Source organism: Neofelis nebulosa, chromosome 9 (genome assembly GCF_028018385.1).
Source record: "Neofelis nebulosa isolate mNeoNeb1 chromosome 9, mNeoNeb1.pri, whole genome shotgun sequence".
NCBI classification, from domain to species: Eukaryota; Metazoa; Chordata; class Mammalia; order Carnivora; family Felidae; genus Neofelis; species Neofelis nebulosa.
Window position 1 is genome coordinate 107,826,333 of NC_080790.1, and position 23,218 is coordinate 107,849,550.

Consider the following 23,218-nt stretch of genomic DNA (forward strand, 5'->3'; position numbering starts at 1 on the left):
GGATGTCATATGGGATCAGTGTTTACTTGATTGTGTATCCTCCTGGATATTGTATCTCTAGGATATGCTGGCTATAATGAAAGCCAAGATTTTTAGACTTGGATCAACATTAGGGACTTTCATCTTGGGCAAGGGCCAGGCCTTGTCTTTACCACCTCAGATGTGATCTCCATTTTGCTAGGAGTTATGAAAATGCAACATACGCTGGAGTCTTCTGTTGCTACACCACAAGCTGGACACACAGCTCCACGCAAGTGAACCACTGTCCCTTGTAAAATGAAATCTAACAGTTGCTGCTTTTGAGAGCAGGTCAGAGTTTCATTGCAGAAAATTAATATGGACTGAAAACGGGCTTCAAAAACATTTATGCACTGGACTAGGATAACTCTAATTAGAATTTTATAACAAAGTCTGACTATGCCAAGTGATTTATAAAATTAAAAAGCTTGTAGTTTTTGTCCTCAAAGAGCAATGTGGGCTAGAAGGGTATTTTCTTTATCAGGCAAAAATGACATTTGAAACATTTAGCAACCAGTACAACAAAAGACTTTAACCAATTAGAAGAGATGCTCAGATGCTGGTTTCTAGTGCTCTAACAGCATTCTGGATGCCCAGCAGCCCTGCCAGGCATTAACATTTGAATTTGTGGGTTGTAGGGGTGGGGGTCCAGGGATTCCTTGAGGAGAGAAGAGAATGATGCCACAATGAAGGGACTCAAGAAGGAGGGTCATTTCCTTCAGAGCCATGGTTATTTGCCAGTTAGAATGGAAGTGTTTCAATATTTTAACAGGAAAAGTTGTGATTGTCTCTCTGAATGGTCCTTGCAAAATCCCAGGGTGCTCTATCTCATTCAACATAAAACTGTGTTGAAAACCATAGATGTAATTCATCCATAATTATCTTTTTTTTATCACAGCATATGATCACAGGTGAATGGGGATCACAGTGGGCAGTAATATATGTTCCAAGGAGCATGAAGCCTTCTAAGTTTTGCTCCTGTTCTCTCCTGGGAGTAATATATAGCCTCAACTCGTAGTATGTCAGCACAGTCTCTGAAATTCTCTCTGCATCCAGCATTTTCTCCTGAAGTAAATTCGTTAAATCACCAAATATTTATTAAATGCCTACAGCTTGAAACATTGGTAACTTAGAAGTTTAAAGGTCCCTGATTCTCAAAATTTCAGCCCCATATGATTTAATCATTGAAAAATAAACATTGAGCACCAATAGCTTCAGGAACCATTAGTATCAAAGCAGTAGACTCAGGAAATAGATTACATGAACTAGCCTTGCTTTTCTCTGGACATACCCATCCAAGGGGACTAGACAAAAGGTTTATGAAGGTCAACACCTCTTGCAAGTTTGATAGCTTAACAATTTTAATGGTCTTTGTGGAGTGTCTGTAGATATTTCTTATGAATTCAAGATCTTTTTGAGGATTCTTGATCTTTATTGACAGAGGAGCCGCTCACCGACATGATGCCTCTGTATACACTACAAAACGGTGTCCTATCATTTGATGGTCCTCTTAGCTGAACCCCTTTGTATAGCCACACTCTGTACTGCAGTATGTGGCAGGCCCTACACCCTGGTTTCCATTTCCATGCCTTCCCAGAGCTGTTGGCATGGTAGCATCCTTCAGGGATATGGCAAACCTACTCCCTTTGGGGATGATGGCTCTGAAGGATTGGGAGAACGCATTTATCTATGCTTGATACCAGAGAGTCTTTTGGGCATCTAAGAATTCTATCTAGAAAGATCATTGCCCTGCAGAAGTAGTCAGACATGCTGGGTCCTCATCCCACTCAGCTCTCCATTTCTGTGCGACCTTAGAGCACATCCTCTTCAGGGCATATTTTCTCTATGATAAATTGATGGTTAAGGGATTCTGACCCAGTCAGCGTTCCCTGGTGTTCCTTCCAAACAGCAGTAGATGACCTGGAGCTATTTTCCATATTTATAAATCTTAATGAAAATCAGACAATGGTCTAGGTGTGCATATGTGTTATTACTTAATAAGATGTGGGTTGTGACAATATTTTGCAACTCATGAGCCTCTTGAGAGCAATTCTCAAGGCACACTTGGAGGGAACAAATTAGCTGCCCACAGACAAGATAATCTCCAGTTTAGGTCTTCTTTATCTGAACTGTCACCTGAACCACAGGAATGCAGCACCTACCATAGGAAAAGTAACATTTGTCCAGAACAAAATCCATTTTATTACCGTGTGAATTTAGAATTTTACTACCAAATGATAATGCTACTACTTAAATTTCAAAGTGTGGTACAGGGGACTGGCAGCATCAGCACCTTTGGGAACTGGTTGGAAAGGCAAATTCTCAGGCCCCATCTCAGACCTACTGAACTAGAAATTCTGGGGGAATGTTTGCACACTATGTTTTCACAAACACTGAAGGGAGATTTGAAAATGCACGGAAGCATTTTAGCTTCTCAAAGTCGTATCTTAAACAGCAGCACATCACTTGATCTCAACATCACCCAAGGAGTGTCACTTGGACAACTACTTTTACTGCCATTTGATATATGTCAGGCACACAGATAAGTTGAATGACCCAGGGCCATATGATTAGTTTACATATGGTTAGAGACATATTGTCTCTTGCCATGTTTGGTATTTGGCGTACAAACTTTGTATCAGTTTCTCCTCCACTAAAGATGACCCCAATTCTACTGCCTTTTACCCTTTTTTCGTTGAAAAGCTTATCCCCCATGTTCTTCCCAGTTCTCTAAGACTATTGGTTTGGTGAATCTATCTAATTTATTACTTATTTTTCACTTTCACTGTGCTCATTTCTTGATATCTTGCTCAAAAGGTTGTGAGGAAGCTGCTATGTACTTGGGATGTCTAGCATACATATTTTATAATATTAAAAAGTACAACACAAACAGGAGAATGCACCCTTAACAAAATGTTTGAAGATAAAAGTTAAAAAGTTAAAAACAAAGAAAAAAATTAAACTCTTCAACCTCTCATTAACAATTAGTTTGTTTAGGTTTATAAACCAATAATCACACAGGTACAAATGTGGAATTATATGTGTCATTTTGTAGACTTTTCAAAAATATATCTTGAAATTCTTTCTGTATCCACAAATAATATTATTCTTTAATAACTGTAATAGAAACAGAATATGTACATAGAAAGAGAGGCAAAGGTAGGGGGATTTATTTGTGGACCCTGGCAAGTCTAAAACCTAAAGGGTAAGCTGTCAGGTTGGAGACCTAGAGAAGAGTTCATGTTGCAGTTTGGGTCTGAAGGCAGTCTGCTAACAGAATCCTCAGGGAAAGCCTTCAATTGATTGGATGATCCCTATTCACCTTATGGAGAGTAATCTACCTTACTTAAAATCTACCTATTTGAACGTTAGTCTCCTTAAAACATACCTTCACAGCAACAAACAGATGTATTTGAGCAAATCCTGGAAACCATCACTTAGCCAAGTTGACACACAAAATTAAACACCACAAACATATTGCCTTTAATGGGTGTGTACCTTTCATTTTATATATGTACTGCAGTGTATCCAATCCCCTAAGGTTGGAGATTCAGGTTGTTCCAAATTTTTTCATTCCTACCCATAGTACATCTTTGGCTATTTGACTGATTTTTCTCTTCAAGATCAATTCGGAGTGTAGAAAGGAAAGCATATTTCTAATTATTTAAAGAATTGACTTCTTATTGCCAAATTGCTCTTATAGATGTTTCCACCCCCTTGAGCCACAGCCTGAAGGCTTTGGAGCGAGGAAGAATGCTGGGCTTGCCTTTATCTTCTTTCTTCCTCAGCCTGCAGGTCACTGGGAACCGGGATGATGCTGAGTTCCTGGTCCACTTCCTCAATTGAAGAAGTGGCAGAGGCCAGTCCCGAGGCACTCCGCTGGCTGCAACTGTACATCTACAAGGACCGTGAGGTCACCAAGCAGCTAGTGCAGCGGGCAGAACAAAGGGGCTACAAGGCCATATTTCTGACAGTGGACACTCCTTACCTCGGGAACCGCTTTGACGATGTGCGTAATAGGTTCAAGCTGCCACCTCAACTCAGGTAACCATGGGTCTCTCATCACCTCGGCTCCTGAACTGATCTTCTAATTCTCTTCATTTTTGTCGTGTACCAGCTCCAAAGGTTTTTTCCCACGTCTATTAAGATAAAAAGAAAGCTTTTTCCAGTGTCTATTAAGACTAAATAGCTAAAAGAATGGAGACAAAAGAAACCACATGTTTGATTCCCTATCTCCTACTCTATTCAGCAATGTTCCTCTTTCATTGTGGTTTATCAATGGGTCAAGATTCATTCATTCATTCACTCACTCACTCATCTAGGCAAAACCAATTTATCTAGTAATCTAAAATTAAACTGTGGTGGTTTTATCAGGTCATTTAGCCTGTCTGTTAGCAAGGAATTGTCCTTTTCCCTGTAATATTTTAGGACTAGACTTATATTGTGTCAAAGCTAGGAACTCCTGGAGTTTATTGAGAAAGAACCCTCGTCTCTTTAACCTGGAGGCCTTTTTTCCCCTTTGTTTTTTCCTTACCCTAGTTCCCGCCAAAATCTGCTCTTAGGTTTTTCATATCAATATGTGACTGATAGCTTTTAGGGATAAAGCTATCTGAAAAGGAATCAAAATATTCATTTTAATGGAGGACGTTTTGATGATGGGATTTCAAGGCATCCATCCATCAGAGTATGTGAAAAGATAAAGGATCCTTCCTAGGATCCTAGACCTCATTTTACAATGGGCCATTGCTTACTCTGTATATGAAGTGAACACTTCTAAAAGATCCAAATCCAAAAGATTCTAAATGAAATCAGCATTCCATATAAGGACAAGAAGATTGTTAAAAGGTAGGAATTCCATATATGGTATAGAGTAACATGTATCTCAACCACCACGTAAGTCCATGTATAGTCTTATCTGAGTGTCACAGAACTATTATATAGCTCTGCTGTGTCTGTATCTATTTGAGTATAAACTACCATGCATAAAATTTTGCCATCATTGAACGATATGTAAATTAACTGTGTGGTGCTATCTCTGTGATACTTCTAGGCAGATTTAGGATATTGTTTGTGTATGTGGTACCTTCAATAACCCAATGACAGAAAGAGAAAGTACTCTCCTTGACAGAGCTGTCAATAAACCTGTTCCGTGTATCCCAGACACTGGGTTACCCAAACACTCTGTCTTTCTAAGAGAACAGAAACAAAAACAAAACTCCTGACATATTCCCACTTCTTGCCAAATCCATCAGAAGTAGACGGCTTCAAATTTCCCTAATATGAAATCTGTATTCACCTTACTTCTCTATTTTGATTACCTTATTTATTAGACTTTCTAAAATAATTAGTTTCCCGCTATTCAGGCTTCTGACAGGAAACATTCTACGTTATTTTCCCTTTGGCCATTTGAAAGAGAATTTGGTATTCCTTTTTCTCCTCCCCTCACAACGACTACTACTGACAACAATAATAAATAATACATTAGGATGTTATACACCCTACTGTATACACTTGTTAATTAATTCTGGCTGATATCGCTTGCTTCTTCGGTGCCAGGGCCACTCTGTCAGGAGCAGGAGGGTTGATTTGCTTTCTCCCCCTTGTCCTTTGCTCCTGGGCTCCTGCCCAGATGACTAGAAGGACCAAGAGACAAAGGCCCTTTTCAGCTGTCCATGTGCTCAGGAGTGGCCACGACTCCCCGGCTTGTCACATCTCCCATCTGAAGATGATCAAATAATGAGCAACACATCCAGGTTACAGGGAACACAGGAAACACCCCACAGCCTGGTGCCCCGGACCCCTGGAGTGCACACTGGCCTTGTTTGTTCTCCTGGGCTTCGGGGCAGGCCAGCGCTCTCTGGTCCGCTCCTCAGCAGCTCACATTCAGCAGTCGAAGGCAGAGTGCACTAATGGGAGAGCCAGGCTTCCGCCTGAGGCCACATACAACCAAAAAGCTCATCTGTTACAGCCTGATATGAAATCAGGTTTTTTTCCGCAACTGACCTGACTCATAGAAGGTGAAGCCGGGCTTTTCAGAAGTGAGGTTTGGCAGGCGGGGGAGGCAGGAAATCCAGAGAAGAATGAGTCTGTAAAGCAGTGGCTCCTTCCAGCCCTAGCTACTTCCTCTGCTGGGGAGGAGAGGGGGAAGGGTAAACAGGGTGGGGGAAGATCCCGACTCTTGGCATGTGAGACCAGCCAGAGTTCAGGAGTTTGGTAGTTTCTGCTTGGTCTATATGCAAAACACATGTATGTGTGTATTATGAATGGCATGGAGCTTCCTGAAACTGAGGGAGAATAAGGGGAAGTCTCATCTGCTCTTGGAAGAAACAAAGAATGGGGCCAGTTCACTAGATTGATTGCTCAGGCTTTGAGGCAGGGGCCTTCTCCTCTCTCTACCCCCTGGAGATGGTTCATTTACCCTGAGTAAAGATTTGGCTCTTTAGTGCAGCACCAAGGCAGTTGAAAGAAAAAAAAAGAAATTTCCAGCCATTGACTAAGATCAAGGTAAATCATGACACCTATTCTTTTGGTGATTTGATTATAGCCCGATAGCCCTAAAAGGACTTATTAATCACACCAGCCAGAACATATCACAGGGAAGAAGATCAGATTGCCATTATCTTCCCAGGTCTGTCATGATAAAAGTGGCCTGCAGGGCTTCCCAGGAGCAGGACCCCGTTATCTCTTTTCCCTTATCACCTGGCACCCTCACCTCCATTCACTCTTCCCAGCTGTATGGGCTTGCCTACTGTTCTTTCAACATGCCAGGCTTGCTGGTTGGTGCCTTACAGCCTCAGAAATGACTCCTCTCTCCACCTTATATGTCTTTCCTCAAATCCATGCACAACTAACTTCCTCACTTATTTTATACTTTGACATCAAGGATGGATCTACATGTCTTTCTAGTGGAAAACCCAAATAAAAACAAACAGTAGAAATCAGAATGGAGATACAGTATGTTTGGGAATCCTGGGTGGGGTTGAGGGGAGAGAAAGATTTGCAAAGGAGAACTTGATACAGGGCCAACAGCCTCTAAATTCTTTGGTTAGGAAAATATTCAAAATGTAACTGTGTTAAACAAAATAATAACCTCCCAAAGACATTCATGTCCTAATCCCTGGAACCTGTGAATATGTTAAGTTACATGGCAAAATGGATTTTGCGCTTGTGATTAAGTTAAGGACCTTGAGATGGGAAGATTATCCTAGATTATTCCAGTAGGCTTAATGTAATTAAAAGTGTCCTTAGGGAAGCAGGAGTGTCAAAAGTCAGAGGAGATATGATGATAGAAGCAGAAATTGGAAGGGTATCATCAGAAGTCAGGGCATGTAGGTGTCTACAAGCTGGAAAAGGAAAGGAAAAGATTTTTCTCTAGGGCCTCTGGAAGGAAAACAGCCTTATCAACACCTTGAGTTTAGTCCAGTGAGATACATTTTGGACTTCTGACCTCCATAAATGTAGTATAATAAGTCTGTGTTATTTTAAAATCCTCATCTGTGTCATTTTAAAGGTTTGCAGTAATTTGCTATAGCGGCAACAGGAAACAAATACAATAACAATGCTCTGCTGATTTCCTCTACCAGGTACCTTCTCAGCAAGGCCAAGTCTGATTATGATATCTAAACTTTCAGTTAAACCTCTACCAGCTCACATCCCTCTTATTCTGCTTTACTTTTTTTTTTTTAAATTTTACATAGCACTTATGTTCTAACATACTTCGTAAATTACTTATCGATTACGTTTGTTGTTTGTTTTCTGTCTCCCCTTGCTAGAATGTCAACCCTACATGGCCAGGTATTTTTGATTGTCTTACTGGTATCTCCTAAACATCTAAAACATATAGCAGGTGCTCAGTAAGTAATGTTGAATCCATCAATGAAAATGTACTAGATTACATGAGATTTACCCAATGAAACATGACTACTAAGACATTGAACAAGAATTTGAGCTCAAACTTAAAATCCATGCCCTGAACATTTCTTCTAAGTGCCCAGAACAATGAGGAAGAAATTAGCAGGGTTATGTTCTTGATATAAATGTTTTCCTAACCAGCATTAAAAGTTAGTGGCCCATGTACAAATTTCTATATGTATTATGAATCTCTCTCCCTTTCATATTGTGTAGATATCATGGGCTCTACTCGTTATTGTTTTATATTTTGTTTCCCACCATGGAGACACAAAGCTTTGTCTTTCATGTCACACCATCAGTACTTACAGTAAATAATATTCTCAGGCATTCAAGGCACAATGAGTTTCTTACAAAGCCAGTTCTTTCCTTTGCTTTTGGGTCATTAAACAGGGTGGGATTTGGAGAATTAAGTCCCAAGTAATTGTGTTATTACTTTGACGTTGCTCCTCTCCTTCCTTGAGAAATGGAACACTTTGGTTATCAGCAGCCACTTTAAGTGTTTCTTGTGTATATGTCATAATTCAAATAAAAATAGTATTCACGGAGGTTTCCTTCAGAAGCACTGGTAAAACACTCCATCGTGGGTCTCTGTCAAGATATCTGAAAACTTTTTCTTGGCTTCTGGCTTTGAACAACGTTTTAGAGTAACAACAAGGCTTCATTGTGCACTGAATTTTCTGTAAGGCAACATTCATTCAAGTGTTGATCTGCATTTCACCATCCAAGAATAACAACAGTTATTTATATAATTTTATCCATGTTTCTGTTTTTTCCTATCCATTTCACCCTTCCACCCCACCTCTGCTGAAACACTGTAGCTTGTTTAGGATGGGGGTGGGGTGCTATGCAGAGTATATATACATACAGATGTTTTTCTTCTTTTCCCCCCTGGTCTTGCTGTGGAACAGACAGACCTAACCTTTTTCTTATTAACAATATTATTTAAAAGTTCGGAATTTAATATCACTTAATACCATTTCTAGGTAATATTCTGGAATAGGTCTTCATAATAAGGGTATGTTTATAGACCAAAAGCTTAGCTTAATTCAAATGAAGATGAGCACAGAATACTAAAGGCTGTGATAAAATGTACAACCCTAAATGGTTTGATAAAAAGAAATGCCTAGCTAGGTATTTCAGCTAAAATCCAAACCAAATCTCAACAAATAGATGGGTACCAGTAAGACTCTCATGAAGTTGGAATTTTCTATGATCCTTAATGGTCAACTGAGTCAATGGTCTATAGGACAAGCTGTTCAATCCTTATTGAGAAAATGTTGCCAATGGCTTGAATAGAGTTAGGTGGGATATGAATGTTCATGTCCTTATGAGAATGTATGCCACTCGAGCCACACAAGGAGCTATTTTAGCTGAAAGTATACTAAAAACATTAAGCCTAGTTTGTATTAAAAGAAGTCTTATGATTCTTTTGAAAAAATTAAAAATAGTGTGCCTATGTACTTTTAGGTTTATATAAAAATTGTTAGAGTCGTTGCTTCAAAATCCTTTATATGTTCAATGGCAGAACTAGTAGAAAGAAAGAAAGTGTTATGACTAAGCCAGAGAATAATATACAGCTGTATTTTATCCAAATTGGAGATTGACTAACAAGGTAATTTATAATGTGCAGAAAAGCAAGGTGAATCCAGGTCACTGTCATCATTCAAAGATACCCTTTCGGAGAGATGAAGTTTACAATTGGATTTGGGTCTGTAGGCAGCTAAGTCACAGGGGGTGATGCCATTGTATATCCAGATGGTCATCTACCCAGTTAGTGATCAAAGGTACAGGCAGAAAAAACTTTGTCCCTGGTTTAGGGAACTGCCAAACTGTAGTGAGGATATCAGGATATTAAGCCAAGAGAAAAGACTTCAGGTATAGAATGAGCCAGTAGCAGAGTCTTACAAGTATGTCAGAGAAATCCTGGTCTAAATTGGTTCAATAAAATTAGACACAGGGAGAAGCAGCAACTCAGTGAGGTTGTGTGTCAATTTGGGTTCCCCTAGGAGGAGACTGTGAGCCAGTGATTTAAATGCAAATAGTTTCTTTGGAAGATGAAGTGAATACTGAGTGGGGAAGTGGTGTCAGGGAAAGGAGGCAATGAACAAAGGGCCTGTTACCAAGACAACTCCAACTGCAGGCAACTGAAGCTCAATCCTGATTGGAAATTCTGGGATATGTAGAACCTATCTCAGGTTTAGCCTGCTTAGGGGTGAAGGAGCTGGGGTATTTATATGCCAACATTCCTGACACTTCAGATCTCCTGTGTGTGTGGTTACTAGGGCTTCAGGAGCAGCAGAAAGTCACATGTATTAGATTCTCCAGAGAAGCAGAATCAGTAGGACGGACACACACACACACACACACACACACACTATGAGGGATCCACTCACATTATTATGGAGTCTGAAAAGTCCCACAATCTGCTGTCTATGAGCTGGAGGCTCATAGACTGGTATACTTCCAGTCCAAACCAGAAGACCTGAGAACCAGGGGAGCCAAAGGTGTAAGTCCCAATGTGAATCTAAAGGCCCAAGAATCAGGGGATGATAGTGTAAGTTCTGGTCCAAATCTGAAGGCTTGACAACCAGATGTTTCAACGTCCAAGGGTAGGAGATGATGGATGTTCCAGCTCAAGCACAGAGAACACATTTGTCCTTCTTCCACTTTTTTGTTGTATTCAGGACCTGAACAGATTGGATGATGCCCACCCACATCGATGAGATGAGAGTTATCATCTTTGCTCAGTCTACTGATTTAAGTACTAATTTCACCCAGAAACATCCACACAGACACACCCAGAAATAACATTTTACCAGCTATCTAGGTATCCTTTAGCCCAATCAAATTGGCACATAAATTAGTGGTCGTACCACAGGCAAAGAAATGAAGATCTTGGTAATTGGAAAGCTCATGCCCTGCCAGGATTGTCTGAAAGATTGGTAAGTTTGAGTCGGTAGGCAGACAGCCTCAGAGGAAACAACTAAATGGAGGAGGAAAAGGCAAGAGCTGAGAACCCACATGCTGGGAAACACTTCCCACCACTCCCTGTGTCCACCATCACCACCAACAACATAATAGGAGGGCAGGAGAAAGAGTCTATAATGTTTGTCACACTTAGTCTGGAATCTTACCTCAAAACATGGGAAATATGCATGCAAGCAACCTATAGATGGTTGAAGAACATCTAATTGATTTGAAAGGCTGACATTTCATTTTTCATTGAATGAGTCTTTGTAAAATGATCTCTAACTCTGGGAGATTCTCATTTTATGTATCTTTATTTCAGAATGAAAAATTTTGAAACCAATGATTTAGCATTTTCTCCAAAGGAAAATTTTGGAGACAACAGTGGACTTGCTACATACGTAACTAAAGCAATAGACCCATCCATCAGCTGGGAGGATATTAAATGGCTGAGGGGGCTGACATCACTGCCAATCGTTGCAAAAGGCATTTTGAGAGGTTTGTGTTTTTCTCATACTGTTCTCATGATTCTTTGTAGATATGATCATGATATTTTTAAGAGAAAATAACCAGGAAAAATTAATGTGGAAATCTAAGGAGACATTCCATCTCTCAATTCTCCATATTGTTGTTTGTGAGTAAATATTTCCTCATTCTTAGGTAATACACTGAAGACCTTGTCTCTCATGAAGTAAGAAGTTAACCTTTTTTAAAGTGTTGGGTTTCCGTTGCCTTATCTTGGAGCCATCACTAAATCATGGAGCTTGACAAGGTCTAGGCAAAATGTCTTGAGTTCATTGTTTTGGCTAAAAGCTACAACAAGCTGCTTCTAGACCAAGAAGAAACCCAAAGATGATATTATGACAGCCAGACCTGTTTTAAGAGCCTTTCCTATTTTTCTCCTGTTCCTTGCAAGTACCAATGACTAGGACTGATTTTTGAGTGTGGTGAATCCCACATGAAGAATGGTTGACTACAACATTAAAATCCTCAAATATCAAGCCATGATTATTAAGAAAACTGACTGCTTCTCCAGTATCCACATGTATTCAAATCCCACAGGGAAGTACCAATGACTTGGATAATTTGGAGTATAAGTATAAATGTATTCTCCCACAGAAATGTTTTCCTGCCTTTGAAAACATTTTTTTTAGTTAATTATATAGAAAACTGCCAAGACCTTATTATTTAAATGTGAATGTTTAAGTAAGTGGCTCTGAGATGAGATATTCTATTAACTTATCTCAGGGTCAACAACAACTTCTTTTTTTTTTTTCAACAACTTCTAATCAAAACATTTTCATCATATTTACTTGAATATGTGAGTCACATGGCCCCTATTTATAAAGCTGTAGACTTGCCCTTGGCTTTATCTATATAATCTTAAGTGTGCAGAAATAAAGTTAATAAAAGTAAAAGAATGGGTCCAGCAAAGCTTTAAAATAGTGGAAATACATTTGAATCCAGACCTATCTTCATTTGTGCTTTTCAAAAATATTGTTACATTCTTTCCTGTTGATCATTGTACTAGTTCAAAATTTCTGTGGATTCCACTTCAAAGAATAGTTCCTAGTGTTATAGACATCTTTAAACAACAGTTTCACTTACTTAACTGGCATACATGTTGTCATCCATGATAGTTGTTAGCACTACTTCCTATACCTACATTCAACTGTAGATACTATAGAATATTAACCCAAAGGTTCTGCCCCATTCATTCATGCATCTATTCAGTTACTCACTCACGAAGGCATTCGTTTTGTAAATATGCATCATGATTATTGTGTGCTGAAGTTAAAAATGATAGTAATTTGAGGTCTTTGGCCAAGAGGAGAGCCCATTCTTGTAGGAGACAGACATAAAAACAAGAATTTGGGGGCAATAAGATGTTACAAGTGCTGAGATAGAAATCTATGCGGTATTAGGGTGGGGTTCAAATAGGGCATGGACACTTATAAAAGCAGGTTAGGGAGTTTCATTTTAGAATGACAGATAATGTTTGAGTTTTGCCACAATATCAAAAGACTCAGACTGAAATAATAGCAAAATAAAGCAGTTCTGAGTAACAATTTATAAAACATATTTGAGAACCACTGAGATTCTTAATCAGGGAAACAACCTCATCAGATTAGTATCTTAGAAAAATCCAGCATTGTATCATGGACCTGATGGATGGAGGTGGCAAAATTGTGGTGAGGGAGACACTTAAGAAACTTGTTGCCTGGGCAAGAGATGATTGTGGCTGACCTCAGGAAACTGAGAAGGTGGAATTGAATTAGAAAATTAATGTAGTTCCAAGTATTTAATTCATTCTCATCACAAGTGTGGCCCAGGGCAAAGGGCTTAAAACACAAAGAAGAATGAAGTCTTAGTATAGTCCCATATTTGTCTAATAGAGAACATATATAAGAATGAGGTTATTTACATTTTAAACAAGCTTTTCAATTTAGGATTCCCAATATATATCATTTTCTCCAACTCTGTCCTCTAGGATATGATGTATGTCTATTTAATTAGACTTTACTATCATGTGTTATGTTGAAAAATACTCTGGCTTCTAGAACTTCCTTCTGTGGTCATCTTACCTAGGACCACCACCCTCACCGTCACTTCTCTTTTATTCTCATCCATGTGAATCATATCATTTTTTTCCACATATTCCATAATGTTTTACACATAGTAGATAGCCCAAATGTTTATTGACTAAAATCCTCAGTGAAAACTATGAGTCTATATAATTAGAGAGACCTCAAAAAGCAAGAGAGAGATGGAGCATTTGGCATTTGAAAGGAAATAGCTTATTTACAAATGTACAGTTTACATTGTCTAGTTTCTCTGTGACTATTTGTTTCATTTATTTAACAAACAAGACTTGTCTCCATGACAACAACTGCATCAAGTAGTGCAAAAGCTCAATCTTGATGGGGGCGGGTGAGGGGGGCAGTTCTGGGAAATCCAATTCTGTTTCACATATCTTCTTCCAGAAGTCACATGGATAGACTGAGCATCACCCATCCTCTTTCGTTTTCTTTTGATGAAAAAGGTATAGATGATGTTTGCGGGAGCATGAATTCACATCTGATGGAAAGATCTCAGTGAAAATTCCCCCCTTACCACCATTTTAAGAATTGCATCTTAATGAACGCAAATTGAAGTGCAAGATGTAATCTCTTGCTGTGGTTAAACTCTGCCCTTGGAAAACTTCAATACAAACTCTAAACATGTATTTGAGACAGGATTTGGTCTTCACCAAAACTCATGCTAATAAACAAATGGCTTTATGAGCAAAGGCATAATGCTTTTCAGAGTTGTTTTAAAATAAAAAAAAAAATTAAACTTTTCTGTGATATTTCCATAGTGGCTTTTTTGTTTCTCAAAACTGTAACTAGCTCTTTTCCTATACACATTTTTTTTGCAACACTCTCAAAGCTATTCAGAGTTTCTAGATTGTGCTCAAAACTGCTGCCATGCAACTAGGATTTAGTTACTAAATTCCTATGAGATAGCAGAGTCCTGAGTCAAAAACTCCATGGACTTGAGGGTAAATCTTGAGTACTTAATTAAATATAAAAATAATATATCAAGAAGATAGCAAACAGTGCTATTCCCCATTGACTATTGCATTTGTCAATCAATTAATGTATTAACTGGCAAATTAATATACGTGGAATGCCATAGCAGTAAACGTTAAGGATTAATGAAAATACCAAAAATTCATGAACTTTTTGCAAAGCCAGAACATTTTCACCCTCCTATTAAGGCAACATTGTTTTTCTCTCTGGATTAAAATAAAATGTGAAACTTTGGACAAGGCTTCATAAGCAGTTAATGAAAGGGGTTCATATCTGGTCATAAATTATTCTTACTTTGCTTCTCCAGATACTCAGGATCTTATCTTCTGAGTAAACCATTCTATCATTTCCCCCTACATTCCCAGCACTGCCTAGAAGAACCTGGAAAACCACTTGAAATGATAGGAGATAACAAACTGTTACTTAAGCAGTGCTTACTTCAAATGAAAGGCTCTTTATAATCATAATCCTGACCAGGATGAAAATTTATTGTTATAAACAAAACTCAAACAGACTTGCCAAAGGCATCCAGCAAACGAATTTTCCTCCACTTACTCATCTGAGTTTATACTTCCTGCACCATCAGATGAAATTAATAGTAACAGTTAATATTTGAGTCCTCAACATGTGTCAGGCACTTTCTAAACACTCATTCAACTACTTTAATTCACAAGCCAATCTTATGTGAATTACTATCCCTATTTTATGACTTAGGAACCCTGATGCACAGAGAGGTTAAGAAGCTTGCCACTTATGTAGCAGGCAAGTAGCAGATCCAAATTCAAATTCAGGTGGTCTAACTACTAACCCTAAGCAGTTAATCATTTTTTTTTTCATTTTGTATAGGATCGGTTTACTGATAATATTCAGTTTCTGAGAACATAGGTTGTAACTACATGTATTTTGATTTTTTTTTTTTTTTACTTTTGATGTTTGGTATCATGCACACAATTAGATAACCAAAGCAAACCTCCCCAATCCCACATACACTTTACATTGTATTAAGGCCATATTTTTAAAGAACCATTTACCCAAACAGAGTTTAAATGATAATATATTGGGTTTCTGGTTCCAAATAATGGACTGAGTAGATATGTACCCTCTCATCAAACCCATTAAGCCACTGAAAATAAAGTAGAGACATACAAAACTGCATAAGTCTTATGACAGCAGAGGAATGAAAGATAAGGGACACACACAACAGAGAAACTTCAAGAGATTTATGAGAGACACAAAATGTAAGGGAACGTGTTTATAGGAGGAAATGCAAAGAAAACTCCCCCTCATGATAGGCCCAGAGGAAGCCCTGGAGGAGACAGGAGATTCTGTAATGATTGTCTGAGAGGCACCCAGGGTCTAGTCTGCAAGTGTGACAGAGATGGAAGATGAGAAGTGGAGAAGAAAGCCAGGAGATTCATGAGAGTTCTGCTTGTGAAGCTCTTACAGAAGCCAGCCATCCTGTCCTCCCTCATCGCTTGTGCAACAATGGGCCACTTCACATGGTAGCTCCATCCTTTCTAAAGAAATGAATGAATGGCTGGGACAACCTATGGGTGGAAAACATTGACAATATGACATGATACTGTTCTCGGCTCTGACACTTAAGGAGCTCACAGTCCAGTAGCCCCTAGTTAACAGTAAAGTTCCACTGTGTGCTCACATGACGTGTTCATTGTTATGAGTGGAGATTGGGTGGGCAAGTAAGTTCTCTGATCTTTTCTTATAAGGGCACCAATACCCTCATGAAAGCCCCACTCTCATGAACTCATCTAACTTTAATCACTTTCCAAAAGCACCATCTCTAGATACTATCACATTGGAGGTTAAGGTTTCAACATACAGACTTTGGAGGGATTCAAACATTCAGTCCATGGACCATGAGTTTAACATTTTCATGTACATATAGTTTTAGAAGAGAAATAATACTAGCATCATTTATTTAAATGGATATACTTAAAAACTAGCACTCAATAAAACACAGGTTCGAAAATGATGGTTTAGCATACAGTTTAAAAAAGGTCAGAATTACAGATTTTCTTGTGAATCTTTTTTCATTATTCTTGGTCAGGTCTGCCCTTGATCTCCATTGCTGGATTTATGAATGTATACAATGTTTGGTATCCATTTGGTTACATTTCCTAAATATGCTTTTCACTATAATCTTAGGCCAACTATTTCTGAGTGTTAAATTTGAGTATTAGTGTCATTTGCCTGATTCTGTTAGCAAATGTGTTTTTATTGGGAGCATGCTGAAAACAATAGTTTGAAATATAAAATATAAAAAGTGTGCTGGGAATTGATTTGAGAGAATGTTAATCAATTTAAAACTGTATTTTCAGAAGTTGATATATTTTGAAGCATGATTAGAGACAGCATATAATTTTAATTTTTGTACATTTTCATATACTTCAATGGGTGAAATACATTTAATTATAGAACAATACAACTTAAGATAATTATTGAAGACATAACTTTGTATTAAACAATGTTTTTGGAATAGATTTGTCCCTTTTCTGTTACACTTAAGGTGCTTTCCACTGATGTATTCTTTTATGCTATGCAAATTGCAAAGGGGTAATTCTGCTAAACACTAAATGGTATTATCTCATTAATAATAATAAAAATGCTTAGTAGGAGTACTTCCTTGTGAGACTAAATAAATTTTAACTGCATATCAATTTGATATCTACTGAAAATTTTATGCCATCATTAAATTGTTGTCAATGCTAACACTTTGGTCAAGAAAACTATCACTACTATTCTAGACCTAACCCTTGGTGTATCCCTATGCTAAAGATTCTGAGCAAGGTATGAGGTCAGCCTCCCTTTGACTGGGACCTTTCAATTTCTAAACCCATGTCTTCTGTTAAATTGCCTTTTCATATACAATGGCTGTCTTTCTCTTTCTAGGTGATGATGCCAGGGAGGCAGTTAAACATGGTTTGGATGGGATCTTGGTGTCGAATCATGGGGCTCGACAACTTGATGGGGTGCCAGCCACCGTGAGTTTCAGCAAATGCTGAGATTTCCCTTTGGAGGTTTCATTTCTATCACAGTTTGGGGTATCTCTGTATTTACCTCTACCCTGTGTATTGTGTGTGTGTGAATACTCAAGGTAAAATATGTGTGAATATATGAGATCTTTGATTTTAAATGTAGTGGCATATAACTACCTAAATTTGATCATTAATTAGTCCAGTACAGTTATTTGTAAACTTTTAAAAGTCATCATTAAAAAATAAGTCATTTGTGAGCAGGGATTATCCTTGTATTCATAGGTACACTGAGAGGTATAATGTAAATTAGAGTATAAGAGAAATGGTTATGTCGTGAGAGTTAAGAGGAGCTAACAGACTCATTGTAATTATAAAAGACTTGGGTGGAGTTTGACATCATTGGTATAAGAGGTCAGGAGGAAGGAAAGACTGAAATTTCCTGTGACTGTGGGAGTTGAACAGCTACAGAGAGAGGTTGGGTGGGTGGGGAAAGGAATAGAAATTCTACAGCCCAGGTGAGAGGTCAGCTGCAAATGGGCTACTTTGCTTGAGCTGTGCATGACCTTGGCTGCATATTAGAATCACCTGGGGAACTTCAAAGACTCCTGATGCACAAGCTGCATAATACATCAATTTATCAGAATATCTGGGGACAGGGGGCATAGGCACCAGTATTTTTTAAAGCTACCCACAAGATTCCAGTATGCATCTATGATTTTTTTAATACACTGTACAAACTGTGCCAGGCAAATCAGAATCCAGAATGTAGACATAAAGTAAACCAGGGACCCTGGGGTGGTTCAGTTGTTAAGCATCTGACTTCGGCTCAGGTCATGATCTCACGGATTCCTGAGTTTGAACCCCACTTCAGATGAACACGAACCCTGTTTGGGTGAACACGAGCCCCGCTTTGGGTGAGCCCCACTTCTCTCTCTCCCTCTATCTCTCTCTGTCCCTCATGGGATTCTCTCTCCCTCTTTCTCTGCCCCTTACTCACTTGTGCCCTCTTTCTCAAATAAATAAATAAATAAATAAATAAAGTAAACCAAATTGGCTTGAAAGCTGTGGGACTGAGTTAAAACTGTGAAGGAGAGCAGTTAGTCCCAAGAGGGCCAAAAGCATTTGACCCCTGTTATCAGAATCACTCAGTCATGGTTATTATATGGATGGCTTTAATTAGGATGACCAGTGAATTTACTCAAACAACTGGAAGTACAGTAGGAGAAATAATTTAGTTAAGTAGTAATGGATTACTCTTCACTGAACTATCAGGGAGATTTAGATAAGTCCATAGACTAGTTGTGTGGGTCTTGGGACAGACTAAATGATGACAGGGGAATACTGGATGTCGTCCATGTTTGTACTCCATTTTTCCTAAAGCATCAATGGTAGGAATGAACTCATCTTTGCACACTGTAGGATCACAGAGTCAAGAATCAAATCACAAAACTGGAAGTTTTCAGTCCTTTCTAATTCAGCTTTACTTATAGAGACCAGTCTTCTTAAATGTTGCCTGCAGGGAAAGGGAGGTGGAGAATGAAGACCCCCTCTGGGCAGGGAGGAGAACCTGGTCACAGCTCAAGGCTCTTTTGCAGATTTATGCCTCTCTTGTGTATGAAGACATAGACTTAGTGTGCAGGCCAAATTAAGTTTGTTTTCTAAAAATAAAATCTAAATCTACTGAAATCAAATCTAACTAGATTTTAAGGGGAAAATATCTAAATGGTGTGGTTTATTTCCCTCTGGCTGAGGGGATATGGAAACTTATCTAAAAGGGCTTTTTGAGCTGTGGTCTCTGAGACTTTTAAAAAAAACAATGACACTCCCCTTCACATGCTGTGTGCAAGAGAGGAGATGCTTGCTTGACTTTTGCCTCATACTTTAGAGCAAATTTAAGGCCCATGGTGGTGAGAGAAATGTGAGATTAGATTCAGCTTACATTGAAGATGTTTTTCCCTCAGTGTGTAGGTTTTGAGATGAAGAGCAAATAGTTACAAATTAAGTTTAGGCCAATGTCCTTACACTCAAGGTAATAATGTGGCCAATATCACTCTTGAAGAGGGGCACCTGGCTGGCTCAGTTGATAGACAATGTGACTCTTGATCTTGCGGTCATTAATTCAAGCCATACATTGGCTGTAGAGCTCACTCAAAAAAAAAAAAAAGAAAAAAGAAAAGAAAGAAAAAAAAAAGATTGCTCTTCCTTTTGAAGTAATTAGAGATCAAAATGACAGCATCAAATCAATTTTCAAAACCCATTGTACTGGAATATCTCAAACTGGGGTCCAAGAACAGATTCTCTGGAGTCTTTGAATTCTAGAAGCATTTTTTTCAATTTTTCATTTTTGTTTTGATGCTAACTGGACCTAAACTACCTTAAGCTTAAAAATATTCTTGGGTCGCCTATGTGGCTCAGTTGGTTAAGAGTCCAACACTTGATTTCAGCTCAGGTCTTGATCTCACAGCTGGGAGATCAATCCCTGAGTTGGGCTCCGCATACATATATATATATGACACTCTTTTTTTGTGAAAATGTTCATCTACAAAAAATTTTCATAAAATAATATTTGGGTTGTTAAGTCAAGTGTTTCCAAAATTGAGTCCTTGAGCACGTTCTATGAGATCCAAGATATATATATATTTTTAAAAGGGATCCATGTAATTCTACCTTTGAGATACGCTGATGTATCAGTTAGCCTTTGCCGTGTAACAAACCACTTGGAAAGTTACTGGCCAAAATTCAATAGCTGTTCCTTCATGTCATAATTTTGTGAGTTGGAAATTTGGGCTGAGATTGGCTAGGAGGTTTTTCTGGTCTCGGCTGGGCTCACTCATATGCACGTGGTCAGCTTCTGGGTTGACAAGGACAGGCTGGGGTGGGGTGGCCTCAGTAGGGACAGCTCTGCATTGTCTCACATTAGGTAGGTTGGTTCTCACAAGATGGCAAGTTTCCTAGAGGGTAATTGCAGACATGTAAGGCCTCTTCAGACTGAAGCTTAGAATAGGCACATTGTAGCTTCTCTCCATTCTATTCTCTCTACATTCCATCGATAAAAGTAGGTCACAAGGGTAGTTCAGATGCAAGGGATGGGAAAATAGACTCTCCTATCCCCATGCCCACCGCCCCCCTCCTCATGATGGGAGGAGTAGAAATATCACATTGCAAGGAAATGAAGTTAGGGAGGAAAATAATTGCAGGCATTCTTGCAATAGTAAATAGTTAAGCCTATAGGAACCAGTGATTTCCTAAACACGCTTAGTAGAAACCCCACCCAGGGCGTCCTGGTATGATGTATGATGAGTGGAGTGGGGTAAAGGGTCAGAGGAATATTTCCAGACAGTAATGTGAACTCTGGCTCTTTTGCTTTTAACTGAATCAGCTCTGATTTTATATGCTTTGTCTGTGTTCAACTGCTTTGGTTTGAGACCTTTAAAGTGTTCCATGCCCCAAACGTCAGCCATCAGAAGTATATTGATGGATGCTGTGGGAAGATAGAAAGGTGAGAGCTCCCTGTGAGTAGAAGTTTTGTGGGACAGGGAACATCCTGGAAAAGTGTGATGTCGGCAAGAATGGGAAAAAGTTTCATTGCAAGTCACAACCCTGTGGGATTCTTTTTGGCTCCCTTAGACCGTCTGCATACTGGTTTGAATAAAGCAGGTCCTCAATAAGGTGTTTAGTAAACCAGTGAATGGATGGATGAGTTAGCAAGTATATTGGGATTTTACCACATTTTCCCTTAGATTAACCCCACCAGAGGTGAGCCCACAATTAGTTGTCTAAAGAACCACTAAGGAAAGAAAAGCCAAAATGAATGGTCTCTGAGATGTGTAATAAGCTGAAAAAAGGAAACATAACAGTCATAAAATAGTGGATTTGTCTACTGTATTTATTTATTTAATCTCCTCTGATCAGAATTATTCTCTGAAATATATACCCAGCAGAACTGTAGCTACTGAAAGAAAAAAGGGGGAAGACAGAAAAACGCAGCAGTGGATAGAACATCCTTGTCCACAGACACACAAAACACCAATCTGGGTTCCGTTATACAGCCCAGAATTCACATTTTAAGTATCTTTATTAGTTTCCTTTTAGGCCAAGTTGGGCATTGGAAATAACGTAAACAGACTTGATTTGCGTGACTTTGAAAATGTGTATTGAACCCAAGCTAGCTAATATTTTTCTTTGGTTTTGGTTTCAAATGGGGAAATACGCTTAATTATAGCTTGCATCATCTCTTGGAAATTGTAGCATTTATATGTTGATGTAACTTGCCTGACTGTAAAAGGAGGACTATGTATAGGTAAAGGGGCATATGTAAATGGATCCAAAGCATGTTTGGCAAGGCAGAAAAGCCAAAAGGAAAAGGGGAAAATCACATTACCTGCCAAACACTTAGGGGCCGCATGCCAAAAGTTGCCTTCACTTCCTCCAAATGTGTAGCCGGGTTTGGTCTTCAGCCCTTTACATAAAACTCTATTTAAGTTTAGCCTCTAAAATTTCAGGGGAAAAGTGGGAAAGCCTTTGAGTGATTTCAGTACAATTATGTCTAGGAAAACTGCACTCGAACATATGGTAGCTTCTTCAGCATACATTTTAGATGTGGATTGGACTTAATTTTATACTTAAATATTTTGGAATGAATGTGGGTTATTTCTACAGATTTTGGCCTACAGGTCACCTTGTGAATTATTTGCATTCTCAAGTGCAAAGATTTACATAAAAATAGACAACTGTATCAGCTGTTAGCTACTAACTGTATTGGCTATTAGCCAACTGCATTAGCTATTACCACATAATACTATGAGACAACAGATTCCAGATTCAGCGACTTAAATCTGCAGTCATTTATTCCCATGAAACTTTGTGTCAACTGGAAGGGGGCAGGGGCAGGCTGTTGATCTGGACTTGGTACTGGTTAGGTGGCTGTGCTCCAAATTTCATGTCCAGCTGGGCTTAGCTGGGCTAGCTTTGCTTCCTGAATTCCTGAATATCTATTCTGGGGCCCCAGGAAAGGGAAAGCATTGCCCAGGAGGTTCTCCTCTCATGGCAAGTGGCACATGTGCCAGAGAAAGTTGAAATGTATGAGGTCGTTTAAGGTCTATGTCCAGGAATGGCACTCTGCCACCTCTGCTCACATGTTATTGGCCAAAGTAAGTTGCAAGGCCAAGGCCAATGTCAAGGAGCAGGCAAGTGCACTCTGTTTCCTTTAGAAGGAAACACTGCAAAGTTACCTTGGAAATGGAGTGGTTTCAGAGTGATGTGAAGGATCAGGAACAATATTGCCATCTACCAGATCAACCTCTATGAGTCTCTTGTGTTCTTTGGTGCTGATATAAGTCCGTCATCAATTGCCAATCCAGATGAGGACCTTCAAGGTGCATGTGGTCTTGGTCCTTTTAAAGCAAAGAAGGGCACTGGGTGGCTCAGTTGGTTAAGTGTCTGACTTCGGCTCAGGTCATGATCTCACGGTTCATGAGTTCGAGCCCCGTGTTGGGCTCTGTGCTGACAGCTCGGAGCCTGGAGCCTGCTTGGGATTCTGTCTCCCTCTCTCTGTGCCCCTCCCCCACTTGCATTCTATCTCTCTTTCTCTCTCAAAAGTAAATTAGCATTAAAAAATAATAATAAAATAAATTGATAAACAAACAAACAAAAAATAAAGCAAGAAAAATATTTTCATGGAGAGTTCCCTAATAGATGGGTAGATGCAAAATATATTGGATGAGGAAATCAGAGACTAGGTTTTTCATTAGTAGC

General features: G+C 39.0%; 1 protein-coding gene across 1 annotated transcript in view; it reads left to right on the plus strand.

Moving 5' to 3' along the window:
- Nucleotides 1-23,218, plus strand: part of HAO1 (hydroxyacid oxidase 1) — a 47,604-nt gene that overhangs the window by 21,039 nt on the left and 3,347 nt on the right. Inside the window, exons 3-5 of the mRNA XM_058684917.1 lie at nucleotides 3,807-4,062; nucleotides 11,219-11,394; nucleotides 17,379-17,470. Coding sequence (XP_058540900.1) covers nucleotides 3,807-4,062; nucleotides 11,219-11,394; nucleotides 17,379-17,470 — 524 coding nt within the window. The remainder of the gene's footprint in view (nucleotides 1-3,806; nucleotides 4,063-11,218; nucleotides 11,395-17,378; nucleotides 17,471-23,218) is intronic.